Raw genomic sequence first — 14,826 nt, forward strand, 5'->3', positions numbered from 1 at the left:
TTATTTTTGCCTGGCCCCTCGACGAGTCCCCCTGAAGCCCCTGGACCCGCGGCCCGGGCTCCCCACTTCCCCGGGCTTGGTGCCTTTCGACATGGCGGGCGGGCGGAGGGGCCGGCTTGGGGGGGGCGCCCCAGAGGCCAGCACCCCAGAAGGGCTGGGGGGTGGGCGAGGCCCCGCTCTGCCCCGCAGCCGAGCCTGGAGGGGGCCCAGCCGCTCCCCGCGCCGTCCGTCCGTCCTGCCTCCGCGGCCGCGGCCTCTGAGCGTGCCTCCCGCTTTTCCCTCCGCAGGAGCTCGGCTGTCGGGGGGCGATGGAGTCGCTGGCCGCCGCCGCCGCCGCCGCCAGTCAGCTGGGGACTGGGCGCGACTCTGGCTCCTCCTCCTCCTCCTCCTCGTCGGCGTCGTCGTCGGCGTCTTCCTCGTCGGCGTCGCCCCACTCCAAGCAGGAGCTGCAGCTGCCCTACTCGGGCTCCAGCCCGCTGAAGCCCAACCAGGTGGGCGAGACGTCGCTGTACGGCGTGCCCATCGTGTCGCTGGTCATCGACGGGCAGGAGCGCCTGTGCCTGGCGCAGATCTCCAACACGCTGCTCAAGAACTACAGCTACAATGAGATCCACAACCGGCGCGTGGCGCTGGGCATCACCTGCGTGCAGTGCACGCCCGTGCAGCTGGAGATCCTGCGCCGCGCCGGCGCCATGCCCATCTCGTCGCGCCGCTGCGGCATGATCACCAAGCGCGAGGCCGAGCGCCTGTGCAAGTCCTTCCTGGGCGAGCACAAGCCGCCCAAGCTGCCCGAGAACTTCGCCTTCGACGTGGTGCACGAGTGCGCCTGGGGCTCGCGCGGCAGCTTCATCCCGGCGCGCTACAACAGCTCGCGCGCCAAGTGCATCAAGTGCAGCTACTGCAGCATGTACTTCTCGCCCAACAAGTTCATCTTCCACTCGCACCGCACGCCCGACGCCAAGTACACGCAGCCCGACGCCGCCAACTTCAACTCGTGGCGCCGCCACCTCAAGCTCAGCGACAAGACGGCCACCGACGACCTCAGCCACGCCTGGGAGGACGTCAAGGCCATGTTCAACGGCGGCACCCGCAAGCGGACCTTCTCGCTGCACGGCGGGGGTGGGGGCGGCGGCGGCGGGGGCGCGGCCAAGAGCGCCCTGCACCCGCCGCCCTCCTCCTCCTCCACCGCCGCGGCCGACCTGGCGCCCGTGCACAAGAGCCTGCGCTGCGGCGGCGACGAGCAGCCCGGGGAGCGCGTCGGGGCGCTGGGCCTGCCCGCGGGGGCGCACGGGCCCGCCGCCGCCGCCGTGCGCAGCTACCCGGTCATCCCGGTGCCCAGCAAGGGCTTCGGCATGCTGCAGAAGCTGCCGCCGCCGCTCTTCCCGCCGCCCTACGGCTTCCCGGCCGCCGCCTTCGGCCTGTGCCCCAAGAAGCAGGACGACGCCTTGGGAGCCGCGGGCGACCCGGGCAAGGCAGGCGGGCTGCCGCAGGGCATGTTCTGGGGGCCGCCGCCTCCGCCCCCTCACCCGCCGCAGCAGCCGCCGCCCCCACCGGGCGCCTCGGCCAAGGAGAGCGGCGTCTACCCGCCCTTCCCCATGTTCTGGCCGGCCTCGGGCAGCCTGCCGGTGCCGCCCTACCCTGCCCAGAGCCAGGCCAAAGCGGCCGCCACGGCTGTAGTGGTGGCCGCCGCGGCCGCGGCTGCAGCCGCCGCGGTGGAGCCGCTGGGCCTGCGGGGCCACGGCCACGTGGAGCTGGAGGGCTCGGAGCCGTCGGGCAGCGAGCGCGGCAGCGCCACCCCGCAGGAGGGCGCGGGCTCCGGAGGGGCCGCCGCCGAGGGCGAGCGCTGCTCCAGCGCCCGCGAGGAGGAGCGCTCGGGCGACGAGGCGCTGCTGGCCCCGCTGCCCAGGAAAGGCAGCTACCTGTCGGCCTTCCGGCCCGTGGTGAAGGACGCCGAGAGCATCGCCAAGCTGTACGGGACGCGCGAGGCCTACGGCGGGGGGCCCCGCGGCGGTGGCGGCGGCTGCCCCGGCTACCTCTCGCCCGACTTCCTCAGCGAAGGCAGCTCCAGCTACCGCTCGCTCTCGCCCGGCAACGACACGGTGGACGAGCCCGACGTGGACGTGGAGTCCCACCGCTTCGCCGAGGACGAGGACGACGACAACGACGAGGCGCCCGTCGGGGAGGCCCGGGAGCAGGCCGAGGAGGCCTCCCCGCCCCAGCTGCTCTCGCCCCAGCCGGAGGAGCCCCGGGCAGCCCCGGGCGCGGGCCTGGCAGCAGCCGAGAGGGCCGTGGAGAAGGCGGCGGCGGAGCCGGCGGGAAGCCCCCCAGAAAGGAGCAGCAGCAGGGGCGGCTACGAGGTGCGAGGAGGGGACGGGGAGCGGGGGGGGGGACAAGAGGCGCCCCGGCCCTGCACGCCTGGCTCTCGGACTCGCTGGAGAAAGCCCTCCACTCGCCCCCCCCCCCCGCCTGCCCTGCGCTGTAGTCCGCCTCGGGGGAGGGTCCAGAGGTGTTCGGGGGCACCCTCCAGGCGCCTTGGAAACGTGCAAGCAGAGCCGGGCTGGTTCAGGAGGCCGAGTGCAGAAGGAAAGGCTGACAGTCACATCACCAGGCCTTGCGGAGCTCAGAGAGCAGGGCGCTGGGGAAAGGCCGGGACCCCTCTGGAGAAGAGCAGAGGGCGGCACTGGTCCCTCCAGGGGACAGGAAGGGGCAGCAAGGGCTCTTAGGAGGCAGTAGGGCCCCTTTAGGGGGGTCCCTTTTCCAGGGTCACTGGTGCTGTGAAGGGAGGCTTGGGGAGCTCTTTGCTCTTCCCCCTCTTAAAGGCACCTGCCAGCATGATCCAGGAGTAGCCACTCTGTTTTAGAGGCGGTGGTGGGGCTACACCAGGCGTGGGCAGGCGGGGCTCCAGGGGAGCCCACCGCTAGCCCCCCTCCCTCTTGAGCGCCTGCTGAGATTCCTGCCCTGCGGTCGGGTCCTGCGAGGCCCCTCCTGCCCGCTCCAGCCAGAGCGCAAAGTCAGGGGCGCCGAGCAGCAAGCCCTCCCTAAGCCTGCGCTTTGGTGTGTAGTTTCACGCGCAGGAGGTCCGCCCAACCCCGAACCCGCCTGGTGCTGCGGTATGCAGAGCCGGGAGAAGGACCCCATCTGTAAAAAAAAACCCGACTCCGGCCCCGTGTGCCCCACATTCCGGGGGTCGCCCCCTCCCCCACCGGGCCCCGCTCACCCCCCCCCCCCACGCCGCGGCCTGCGGGCTGCCCGCTGCCTCTGACGTGCGCGGTGTGAGGCTGGCTTCAGCACCACGGACAGCTCCCGGGGGCTGCCGCGGGCCTGCACCGCACGGCCTGCAGCCGGCCGGCCAGCAGCAAAGCGGTCCTCCCCGGGGGCCCGGATCCTGCCCCCGCCCGCCCCGCGCCCAGCAGGCAGCTGCGAGGGCTTTTCACCGGGCTGCTCCAGCGCCTGCCAGCGGCGCAGCCCGCAATGGCCTTGCCCGTGGCCAGAGCGAAGGCCGCCAGTCCTCGCTCCCCTCTTTGGCCCAAGCCCGGTCCGGATAGGAAGCCCAGGAGCGGGAGATCCCAGCCCCAAAAGCCGCCAAGGGAGCCCGGAGGCGTGCGCAGGAGGCCAGCCGGGGATCCGCCGCCAAGCGCGCGGGCCAGGAGCCAGGCGGTGCACGTCTGGCCTCACACGCGAGCGCGCACTCCCCCCCACCCCCAGCAGCTGACAGGCGGGAGAATAATCGATGCTGGGGGCGGAGGGGATGAAGGCCTAATCGAGCTAAGATCATATGACCCGGGATCAACAGGCTGCGGGCCTCGACCCTCCCCTCCCTTCCCCTCCCCTCCTTTGGCGACGACGGCTGCTTTTCGGAGCGCCTCCGGGCTTTTCAAACGGGACTCAAGGACTCTTAACCCAATATCTGGGAGTGGGTCTCGCTCTCCTCCCCCACGGGCCCTGCGATGGATTTGATCCAAACCGCACCCCCACCCCCGAGCAACATCCCTAAATCTACCCAACCTTCCCCGCTCCCGCCCTGCGAGGGCACTTTGGACACAAGCTCCAACAGGTCTATTGCCCAGGCGGACTGCAGTGGCTGGGGCGGGGTGGAGGCCATGCAGGTTTTGACCAGCTCTGCAGTTCCAGGGTGACTTGGAAGGGCGCCTTTTCCCTGGAGGTGCAGCAGTGGGGGCTTCTTCTGAGCGGCCGGAGAGGGCTTTTGGACCTCCTGACAAAGGATCCTCCTCCCCAAAGGACAAGTTTTCTGGGGCGGGGGGGGGGCAGCGGTGGTCTCTTTCCACGGGATTGCTGAAAATCTGGCCCAAGGCGATCCTCACGGCCCGCTCTGGCTGTTTCCTTTGCAGGTGTACCCCGCCCTCGACAGGGAGGACTGCTCGCAAGCTCTCAAAAGCAGCGCCCCCATGGTCCCCCCGACCACCGCGTACCTCTGCACCCCGGAGAGGAATGGTAAAGATACACACAGAGCGAGCGAGAATGAGAGAGGTGGCGAAACACAGCTTGCAGCCTCAGTGCTGCTGCGGGTGGGGTGGGGATGAAAGCCCCCGCAATTTTCCTCCAGCCCTCTTAGGAACTGGCTGTTTGGGGTCTCAAGACACACGGGTCACCCTTCTGTATTTGAGCAGAGAAACATGGAGGCCTCCTGGGCTACTATCAGAGCCCCCTGACCACCTGCCAACTTGCGGCAGCATTGCCCATTCTCCTCCCCAGTTGCCCACTTTCCCAAAGTACCTAAAAGCAGAGGCCCCTTCTTGGGATGTTGTTGCCATTGCCCTAAAGGAGCTCCCCCCCCCCCACTGCCCCACACAAATGCATCTCAGCTCCCCCAGTTCTGTGCCAGCCGCCTTCCAGGGCGCCGCTTCTCGAAGGGGCAGCAGGCGCTGTCCAGCCCAGAGTGGGGGCCGCTGGGGCACTGCTTGGGGAAGGAAAGAGGCTGGGCGTGGGGTGGGGGTGCGGTGGGATAAAAGCCTCCGAAGCAGCAAGCGCCTTTCCTCCATGAGGCGATTAGGCTGTCCCCTAAGAAGGCTTTAACGAGGACTTTGTTCTTAATTATGTAATTAAGGATATATCAGGCTCATACTTTCGTTGCTTGTGCTTGAAAATCGGTTTATTCGCTCTAAGAACCAGATAAAGAAGACAATCATTCGACAGCTGAGGATTTGGAGAGCAAGAAATCCTATCAGAACCAAAGGAGCGTCTCTCAGGCCAGCCCAGCTCACGCCGACCGAGGTAACATGATGGCGCGTGTGTGTGTGTTGCACCCCACCCTGAACAAAGGTGCCCATCGCCCTGCAGGAGGGTGGGCGGACTCGAAAAGCAGCAGAAGGCAAGGGCAGGGCTCTCAGGAAGTGGGGGGCAGGAGATCCCTGCCCCACTTTGGGTGCCTCCAGATGTCTGGCACTACAACTCTCAGCATCCCTAACCATTGACCAAGCTGGCTGGGACGGATGGGAATTGTAGTGAAAAAGCCACCTGGAGGGCAGCCGGTAGGGAAGGCTGTTCCACCCAGTTTCTGTTGCATCGTTGAAGTGTCAGGTCTCCAGCAGTTAAATCCAAGGCGACCCTCTGTGGGCATCATTTGCTATCTCCAAGGAGGCTTCCCCAGGAGTAGGAGGTCCTTTTTTTGTCTTGCTTGAAATAAGAGAGTCCCACATTCCTGGTCACTTGAAGGTGGTGGTGGTGGGGACAGAATAGAAGCATTTCTGGATGCCGATTGTTAGGGAATGATGCATCACCTGGATGTGGAGGGACATCTGGTGTGATACAGCCCCGAAAACAACAACAAGATTAGGACAAGATGAATATCAAGGTAGAGGAGGCTCCCACCTCTTCTGCTATGACTAATATTCTAGCCAGAGGTTTTACTGAACTCCTGTACGCCAATCTCTGTTTTTAGGTGGCTGGTGAAACCTTAGCAGATGTTTACGCGTGTTCTCCTAAAGGGGGAGGGGGGAGAATGCATTTTTATTGGGAACTAAGTTCCAGTGAAACAACTCTCTTACTTTCCCAGCAAATGGCTGGTGGCTTCAATTTAGGGGAGGTTGTGATTCCATTCTGGCTTTTAGTCAGAACTAGCCAGAACTCTAAAGGAACTATCTGAAATGGTTTCAGCACCTTGGATAGTTCCTTTAGCCACCTGCCTGGCTCTGACTGAAATCACAATGGAATCCCCAGTCCCACCAAAATCGTTGCTGGCAGCCTCTGCTACTTAGGCTATACAGTTGGGGGTGAAAAGCTATAAAAGCATCCCAGTGCCAGGACTGCGGGTCTAAGCACCCCTTGGAAGCCAGTTCCAGATGGGACCCCGCTGCATGCCAATGCAACTGCGCGCGTCTGTGAAGCTGTAGCCGCTGGGTGGGCGGCTCCTCCTGGTTTTCCTCTGAAACCACAGATTAAAGTTTTTACTCCCAAACAGTAGAACTGAGAACAGAGAATGTGAAAGAAAGCAGGGGGCAAGAGAGAGGAAAAGAGAAAAGAGAGACCTTAACACAATTTCACCTTTTTGAAATTTAATTTATTTGGCCGAGAGTTAAATAATAAAAAGCACTTCCTCCATTTAAAAGAAGACGAAATCTTCCCCATACACAATTTGAAACCCCAGGAACGGGCTCCTCCCCATACTGGTGGCCTACAGAGGTATTAAACTACAACTCCCCCCCCCCCCATTATCCATGAGTCAGCCCGGTTGTCCTCCAACACATCTGGAGAGTGGCCAAGAAGGCTGGCCTGACAGCATAGGCTAAAGAAATATTGAAGCGTGTGTGAGGAGTTACTACAAGTCAAGCCCTCCTTACAGTGGGCAAGCCTTGAATCGCTGGGTTTCTTTCTGCACCATCCAGGCTGTTCTGTAATTTCAGTGATAAATTTTACACACCAAACAGCTGTGGAAAGGCCCGTTTCGTTATTCGGCGGCTCTTGGAGCAAATCAAATCTCCTGCCTTAAATTAGATCTGTAGTTAATGCAGTAGAGGGTAATTCCTTCATCCTCTCATGGACCGATGTCAGGTTTACTCAGAAGTAAGTCCCGCTCAGTTCAATGGGGCTTTCTGCTGGGCAACTCTCTTGTAGGCTGCAGCAGTCTTAACTAAAGGCGCTGACACTGATTTGGGGAGTAAGCCCTATTGGGCTAGTGGGGCTTCTTTTTTGAACAAGCAGAAAATGATGGGATGGTATTGCCAGAGAGGGGCAGACAAACTGGGAGTCACCTAAGCTGTGCCCCGTTTCAGGCAGGAATGGAGTTCACTTGAGTTCCTTTCACCCCCCAGAGAAATGGCCTTGTAGGTCCCTTCCAACCCTGCTGTTCTATGATTATTTGATTCTATGAAATAGCCGTGTTACAAAAGGAGTCTTGGGGCACCTTAAAGACTAACAAATCTTATGCCAGAATAAATGCGTTGGTCTTTAAGATGCCATAGAACTCTTGTTTTTTTTATTATTATTATTTCTCGTGTTTTGGTCACTGTACACTTATTGACATTTTGCTGGACGTGTAAATTGACTGTCAAAAGAAAAGCTTTGCATTTAAGACAATATTGTAATCCTGGTTTTAGTGCTTATACCTGTGATAGGCCATTCACACGTGCATATCATTATTTGGTGTGTAGTTTGGACATAAGCAGACACTAGGGTGACCATATGGAAAGGAGGGCAGGGCTCCTGTATCTTTAACAATTGTATAGAAAAGGGAATTTCAGCAGGTGTCATTTATATGCATGTCACACCAGGTGAAATTTCCTCTTCATCACAACAGTTAAAGCTGCAGGAGCTATACTGCAGCTATACTGTGACCAGATTTAAAAGAGGGCAGGGCACCTGCAGCTTTAACTGTTGTGATGAAGAGGGAATTTCACCAGGTTCCCCATTTATACAAATGGCACCTGCTGAAATTCCCTTTTCAATACAACTGTTAAAGATACAGGAGCACTGTCCTTCTTTTCATAGGGTCACCCTACAGACACATCCTTCTCGGAGGACCTTTTTAATTTAGAAATCCGTAATACGTTTTGACCTGACTACCTGACCTTATTCCCATTTTACAGACGAGGAAGAAAGAGTCTGTTCATTAGATGAGGGACTCCATCCCAGTAGTGTCAGGTTCATGCCGAACTTTTTAAATCCTATGGTTCATACTCTGTGATCCTGTTACGTTGGAAATAAAAACAGAACACACATGGGGTAGATGGTGATACAGGCACAGTGGCAGTTCATGAATAAAAGAAAGAAAGAAAGATGCTCCCAGAAGGACACAGAGGAGATGTTCGTTTCTTGCAAACGGGTGTTGTATCGGGAAGTAATGGCAATGCTAAGGAAAACTTGGTTTACACCTGCGTGTTTGTGCGTAACTCGATTGCTCTGCATGTGAACACTGAACATTGACTAATTGGCCAAGAAATGTGTGAACTGGCTCCTTAGGAAAGCGGAGCGCTTGAGGTTATGTGAGGTGAAAGGAAAGCCCATTTCATTCATTCGCTCATGCATCTTACATTTCTATACCGTCCCAGAGCCAAAGCTCTCTGGGCAGTTCACAAAAATTAAAAAAACATTAAGACATTATACAACGAACCACAAGAAAGACATTTACATCATCATCATCATCATCATCATCATTTCAGTTAATATCCTGCCTATATACAGAATACTTTAGATGGCAAAACCATATAGAAAAAAAAAAGGAGAAACGGGTTCTCAAGATGCAAATAATTTATTTCCACAAAGTCCATGATCAAATTAAACCACCTTTAGTGGAGGTTCCGTTTTCTGGTGTGTCTGAACTGGGCTGGCAAAAGCTTTGAGCAGTCTCTTTTTGAAGATTTAAAAACACAGACGGATGTCATGAATTACAATCGCAGGTGGCAAAATAGTAGACACAAAGTAGATAGGTGCGTATGTGTCTGCTGGTGGTGGTAGTAGGGGATTGACTTATAATGACTCAACTGCATTAAAATTGAACTTCCTAGATCCGCAAAGCATACGCTATATAATAAAACGATATTATTTGCATGCTGAGAACCCGTTTCTCCTTTTGGCTTGGACGCCCGCCTCCTTTTGTTTTTGGCAAAACGATATAAACAGAGGAACACACGCGGGCAACATAAATCTAAAACAATTTGTTAAACCGTCAGCCAAAGACGATCCAAGTTCTATTTGTGCTGTTAAATCAGTGATCACATTAGATCCGTTCACACGTGTATGTCATCCCTTAAGGTTGTAGCTATCGACTGATGAACCATCCGGTGTGATCCAGCCCTTTTACAGATCAGCAGACGATGCTTTATATACACAGTTTATATTGGGAGGGGGGGCCCGTTTCTCTAGTTTTCTTCTTCAGCCTCCTGCAAGCTGGATTGTTCCTCTCTCATGTGGGGCTGGGGAAGTGTGTGTGGGTCCATTGGCCGCCTCCTCTGCCCGTGGAGGAAGTGGGGGCAGAACCGGCTGCCTGATGCCAGCGAGGTCCGGACTTTGACCCTCTGCCCTTCTTTTCCGGGTACAGGTGAGGAGGTGGTCAGCATCGATGTCACCGGGACGCCACTGGGGGAAAAAGACCTCGGCCACCTGGCAAGAGGTAAGGGTGCCTTGCGGGGGTGTTGGGTTGGGGCTGCACACGGGAGGGGGCGAGCGAAGTGGGGTGGGGTGGGGGTGGGGGTGTCGCGTGTGCAAGGAAGTGAGTGTGCCCAGGCGCCATCAGTCAAACACCAACTACAGGTACGATCGCCCGGACGGTGACGGTTCTGCTGCCGCTTTCACAAAGGGGGTAACAGCTTCCCTGTTATATAAAAAGCCATCCAGATCTGCACCAAGCAGGATAGAACACTTTGAATACCATTGGAAAACGGTGTGGCGGGTGTCCTGAGGCCGAACAGTTGTCAAAACTGTTCCAAACCGTTATAAAGCAGCAGGGTAGGCGCTGCCCCGGTTCTAAAACTCCTGTCTGCCGGTCCACAGCCGCCCGCGCGCCCTTGACTGCGGTCCCCCTGCCTCTTGGCCTCTGTAGCCCCTGCCCGAAAGTTGTCCACAGCCCTTCGGTCCCGGGAGTCCGTGCCCCCCGCCCCGGCGCCGCCCTGCGCTTCACGCCCGCGCTTCATTCCCTCCCGCAACCCGCAACCCGCACCCCCCCCGCCTGAGGCCTTCATGTCGGTGAACCGAGGCGCAGCTGCGCCCCCGGCCCTCCCAACGCACGGGCACCGTTCAGCTGCTGGAGGCTGCCCGGCTGCCCGTGGCTTTTTAGGGGGTAAAGGTGGCATAATTCACCTCTGCCCCTAAAATGGGGGAGGCTATTCTCATCATCATCATCATCATCATCATCATCATCATCATCATCAATAACAACAACAAAACAACAACAATTAACGCAAATAATAACAAAACAACAAGAAGCAAGTTTCAAAGCAGGGGAGACGACGTGTTCTGCACTCCCCCCTCCCCCCGCTCGGTTTGGAAGCTGCGTTTCCCCCCCTCCCCCCCCCCCGAGGCCGCGATCCTCTGCATCCCTTCCCCGTGCGCGAAGCCCCACTGGACCGACCCGGCGGCCCTTCCTTCGGCGCGAACGTGCATCAGGCTTGCCTGGTCAGTCCTGGAAGCAGGGCAGCTTTCCCCAACCTGGCTTGTGTTGCACTACAACTCCCATGACCCCCAGCCGTTATACGTCTTTGAGAAGAGCCGCCGCCGTTCCTGGGCCCGTGGCGTTCTTCCCGAGGGGAGGCAAAGCGACGCCCCCCACCCCCACCCCCGCGTGCGCCGGGACCGGGCGGTTCCGGGCTTGGCTGGCTCCCCGCGCGGGAGGGGGCAGCCGCCGTGAGCAGACTGGCATTCTCCCCCCACCCTGCCCCCGCCCGGCTCACCCCAAGAGCTTCTCTTTCTAACAGATGAGTTGCAAAAACTCCTCCTGGAGCAGATGGAGGTGCGGAAGAAGCTGGAGCGCGAATTCCAAAGTCTCAAAGGTAGCTCTCGCTCGCTCGCGCGCGCGCTGGAATAGGGGGGGATGGAAGGGAGGGGGCGTCATTTCCCCAAGGGCCGGACATCCACTTTGCCCCGGCCGGGCGCTGCCGTTCAGAGCCGTGCGGCTGAAAGGCGATCTCGGCGGCGACGCGGGGCCTCGAAGGGCTGCTGGAAATGCCGCTCGCTCTCCCCGGAGCTGCCGGGGTGGGGTGGGGTAGGCAAGAGGACGTCTGAGCGCCCCCTTTCCAGGGCATTCGCGTAACCCCAGGCAGGTTTGCTCAGAGTAAGCCCCCCGGAGTTCAGAGCGGCTTACCCCCAAGTAAACAACCCCAAGTAATGGAATGGTTTTAGATGTTATTGTAAAGCGCCTGGACGCCAGAAATGGTGAGGCGGCGCTATAAAAATGCTTTAAATAAAATAAATAAGTAAAATGAATCAGTCAGTGTGGCCAGGAGGGCCCCCATGACACCCGAGAGCGCGCCCTGGAAAGCCACCGCCGCCGCCTTTACGCCCAAGCAACTGGTCAGATTCCTGGGGGAGGGGGCTGCGGGGGGGGGCACGGGCGCCCCTCTTTGCGGACTCGCGCTCGCGGCCCGCCTGCCCTCCCCTCCTGCCGCCTTCCTGCCGCTTTCCAAGAGCGCAGGCGGCCGAGGTCGCGGCCAAAGGGCGACCCATGGGGAGGGGGCGAGAGGGCCACTGACCCTTGCCCGGGCCTTGGAAGGGAGGCGCCAGGGTCTTCCCCCCCCCCCCAGCTCTTTAGCCCGTGGCCACCGCAGCTTGCGCAGGCAGAGCCAGCAGGAACCCGGACTGCCCCGGGCCCCAACCCTTCCGCGAGGCCGCCGCCGCCGGGTGGGTGGGTGTAGAAATCGCTGGGCTTCCGTGCCCGAGTTCCCCGCCGGGGCGCCTCCCGGGGGTGCAGCGGAGCTGCCCTGAACGCTGCCTTTGAACCCCCGCAGATAACTTCCAGGACCAGATGAAGCGGGAGCTCTCGTACCGCGAGGAGATGGTGCAGCAGCTGCAGATCGTGCGGGGTGAGCGCCTGCCCGGAGGGGGTAGCTCCCTCTCTCCCCCCCCCGCACCCCCCTCCGCTTTGCATCCCAGAATTAGCCGAGCCCTGACGGCCAGCGGGCCCACGCGGCCCAGGCGCAGCCCCCGGGACCGCCCCGCTGGCTACTCCTCGACGAACGGAACGGAACGAAACGAGCCCCCCCCCGGCAAAGAACCTCCCCCCCCAGTCCAAAAAGCCTCGGCCTCTTCCCGAGGAAGCCCGCTCCCGCCCGGCCTCCGCTCGCCCCGCGATGCAAAAGCACCACCCGCCCTTCCTCCTCGAGGAAGGGCGGGTGGTGCTTTTGCCTTTGGATGCTGAAAGTCGGGGCGGGGGGGGGGGGTTTGGTAGATTCTTTCTCCCCTCCCCCCACCCCCACCCCCGAAAAAAGCCCCAACCTCTCCCGCTTGCTTTCCAGATACTCTGTGCAATGAACTGGACCAGGAGAGGAAAGCGCGCTACGCCATTCAGCAGAAGCTAAAAGGTCGGTTGGTCCGGAGAGGAAGGGGCCGGGGCGGGGCGGGCCGGGGCGGGCCGGGCCGGGGGATAGGGAGGCCCTGGCCAAGCTCTCCAGATGTTCACGTTCGATTAGCAGCATCGCCCGTGGCTCTGCGGGGGCGCTTGCAGCAGGCGGGAGGACCGAGCGCCTCTCCCCGGTGGGTGCGGCAGGCTGGGCCCAGCAGAGCCTGCTGCGCCTGTTGGCCACCTCCGAGTCCCGGGCCTCCCAAGGCAGCCCTGGGGGCTCGCGCACGCATCGGGGTGGGGGTGGGGTGGGGGTGCTCCTGAGGCGCCCTTCCCTAGAATCATAGAATAGCAGAGTTGGAAGGGGCCTACAAGGCCATCGAGTCCACCCCCCTGCTCAATGCAGGAATCCACCCTAAAGCATCCCTCTTGACCAGTGGAGGCTGGTGGCCCCGATTTCAGCGGGGCTGCGATTCCATTCTGGGTTTCAGTCAGAATCAACCAGCACTCTAGAGGAGCTCTCCCAGGTGCTATCCAGTTGGGGGGAGCTGGCTGGCTTGGGCCTCAGCACCTTGGACAGCGCCTTTAGAGCCCTGGCTGGCCATGGCGAAGCCCAGAATGGAATCCCAGCCCCACCGGACTCGGAGCCACCACGCCCTTCGGGCCATGGCCTTGGCCTGGGCGGAGGCCGGTCCCAGGGCGCCAGGTTGGCGGGCTGCGCCAGGCGTGGCCAAGCCAGGCTGGAAAAGCCGGAGGGAGGGAGGGGGTGGCGCGCCGGTTGACAAAGGGGGCCCGGCGGATTTCCCCCAAGGGTTCTGCCCTGACTGGCTCTCGCCGGAGATCCTTTATGAAGAGGGGTGCTGGGGGCTTCCTGCGCGCTCCGTTGCCGCCCTCTGGGATGGGCATCGCCCCCAGCCCTTGCCGCCGGAGTGGGGCTCTCGGGGAGAGGCGGGGGCCGGGGGGGCTGTATTTGCCGCTTTGACGCCTGTCTTTTTGTCGCCCCACAGAGGCACACGACGCGCTGCATCACTTCTCCTGCAAAATGCTGACCCCCCGCCACTGCACGGGCAACTGCTCCTTCAAGCCCCCCTTGCTGCCCCAGTGAGCCCCCGAAGGTCTGGGCCGAAGCCGTCGCTGCTGCTGGAGGGGTGCGGGTCACAGAGCCCCCCCCAAAAAAATCCTGGACAGGGCAGGAGCGCCCGCAAGACACAAGCCATGTGGGAATCTAAAGGAGACACGTGTATATATGGCAGACAAAAGCGGGAACCCGGAGCGAGCGGCGCGCCCCTTTCCCTGCCGTGTAAATAGAAGCTGCGTCGGATGGCTCCGCCGATCGGATCGGGACCGCCAGCAGATGCAAAGACCTCCGAGAGGGAGGAGAGCCGCTGGATGGATGGGGGGGGGGCGGGCAGGGAGGCGGCCAGGCCCCCTGCCTCGAGGGTGGTGCGCCGCCGCGCGCCCCGCGCTGCCCCCCGCCGGCCCCCTTCCCCTCGGGCGCCCGCCTCCCCCTCGCTCAGCCTGGGAGGGGGCGGCCAGGGCCCCCCACGGGGCGACGTGCAATGGCTCCCTCGGGCGCCCTCCTGGTCCCGCCGCGGGGGCGTCTCGCTCTGGGCGCTTGCTTCCTTCCCCGGGCTCTCGATGCGGCCTCTCCGACCCCACCCCCCCGACCCCATCGCTTGTACACGGTTGATGTCGAACAGCACTTTAACGGGCCCCGGGCGTCCCCAGGGCCCGCGCCCGACACGCCGCCTTCGGGACCGGGACCGGGACTGGGGGGGGGGCGGCTCCTGGAGCAAACGGCCGCCCCCTGTCCGGTGGCCGTTATTCCTCCTTCCGTCCTTTCGTTTGATTCTTCTTTAATAAAATCCGACTTTGAAACAACTCCACGAACTTCCAGGAGCCGCCTGGCCGGCGCGGAGTTTCGTCCCCCGGGGCGACGCCGGGATCGAGGCTCTGGGGCGGCCGAAGCGGCTGGCCTTTCCCAACAGAGAGATGAATAAAATAAAAGTTTAAAAACAAGCCAGCCCACTACCGGTTCATGCGGCCGGCGCCGCTTGGCTGCTGCAGGCAAAGCCTCTCCGGCTGCTGCGCCTTGTCCGAAACCGAATCCGCGCGGCGAAGGCGTAGTCCGACACGCGGGTGGAAAGTCGTGTGGAAGTGGAGCCCCAGCTAAGCAGGAGGGAGGACCGTCCCAGCTCCAGTTTGAGCGGGCTCTGCTTGAGCTGGGGCGAGGGCGGGGGTGGGGCGGGGTGGGGGGCATCCTACTGGCCGGAATGGCTCGATGGGGCCAGACGCGGGAGTCGGCTGCTTCAGACGTTCACAAGCCTTCCCACGCCCCCACCTCCACCCCCGCCCTTTCCTGCGCTCCCATTTTAAGCGAG

General features: G+C 61.1%; 1 protein-coding gene across 1 annotated transcript; it reads left to right on the plus strand.

The window, feature by feature from the left end:
• The first annotated feature begins 308 nt into the window (after nucleotides 1-308).
• SKOR1 (SKI family transcriptional corepressor 1) lies at nucleotides 309-13,801 on the plus strand. Its single transcript, XM_063142667.1, has 7 exons — nucleotides 309-2,357; nucleotides 4,350-4,452; nucleotides 9,494-9,565; nucleotides 10,866-10,940; nucleotides 11,895-11,969; nucleotides 12,402-12,467; nucleotides 13,453-13,801. Exons 1-7 carry the CDS (start codon nucleotides 309-311, stop codon nucleotides 13,548-13,550), a joined length of 2,538 nt encoding a protein of 845 aa, XP_062998737.1. The 3' UTR covers nucleotides 13,551-13,801.
• Nucleotides 13,802-14,826: the final 1,025 nt, after the last annotated feature.

Source organism: Elgaria multicarinata, chromosome 16 (genome assembly GCF_023053635.1).
Source record: "Elgaria multicarinata webbii isolate HBS135686 ecotype San Diego chromosome 16, rElgMul1.1.pri, whole genome shotgun sequence".
In the NCBI taxonomy this organism is placed as follows: domain Eukaryota; kingdom Metazoa; phylum Chordata; class Lepidosauria; order Squamata; family Anguidae; genus Elgaria; species Elgaria multicarinata.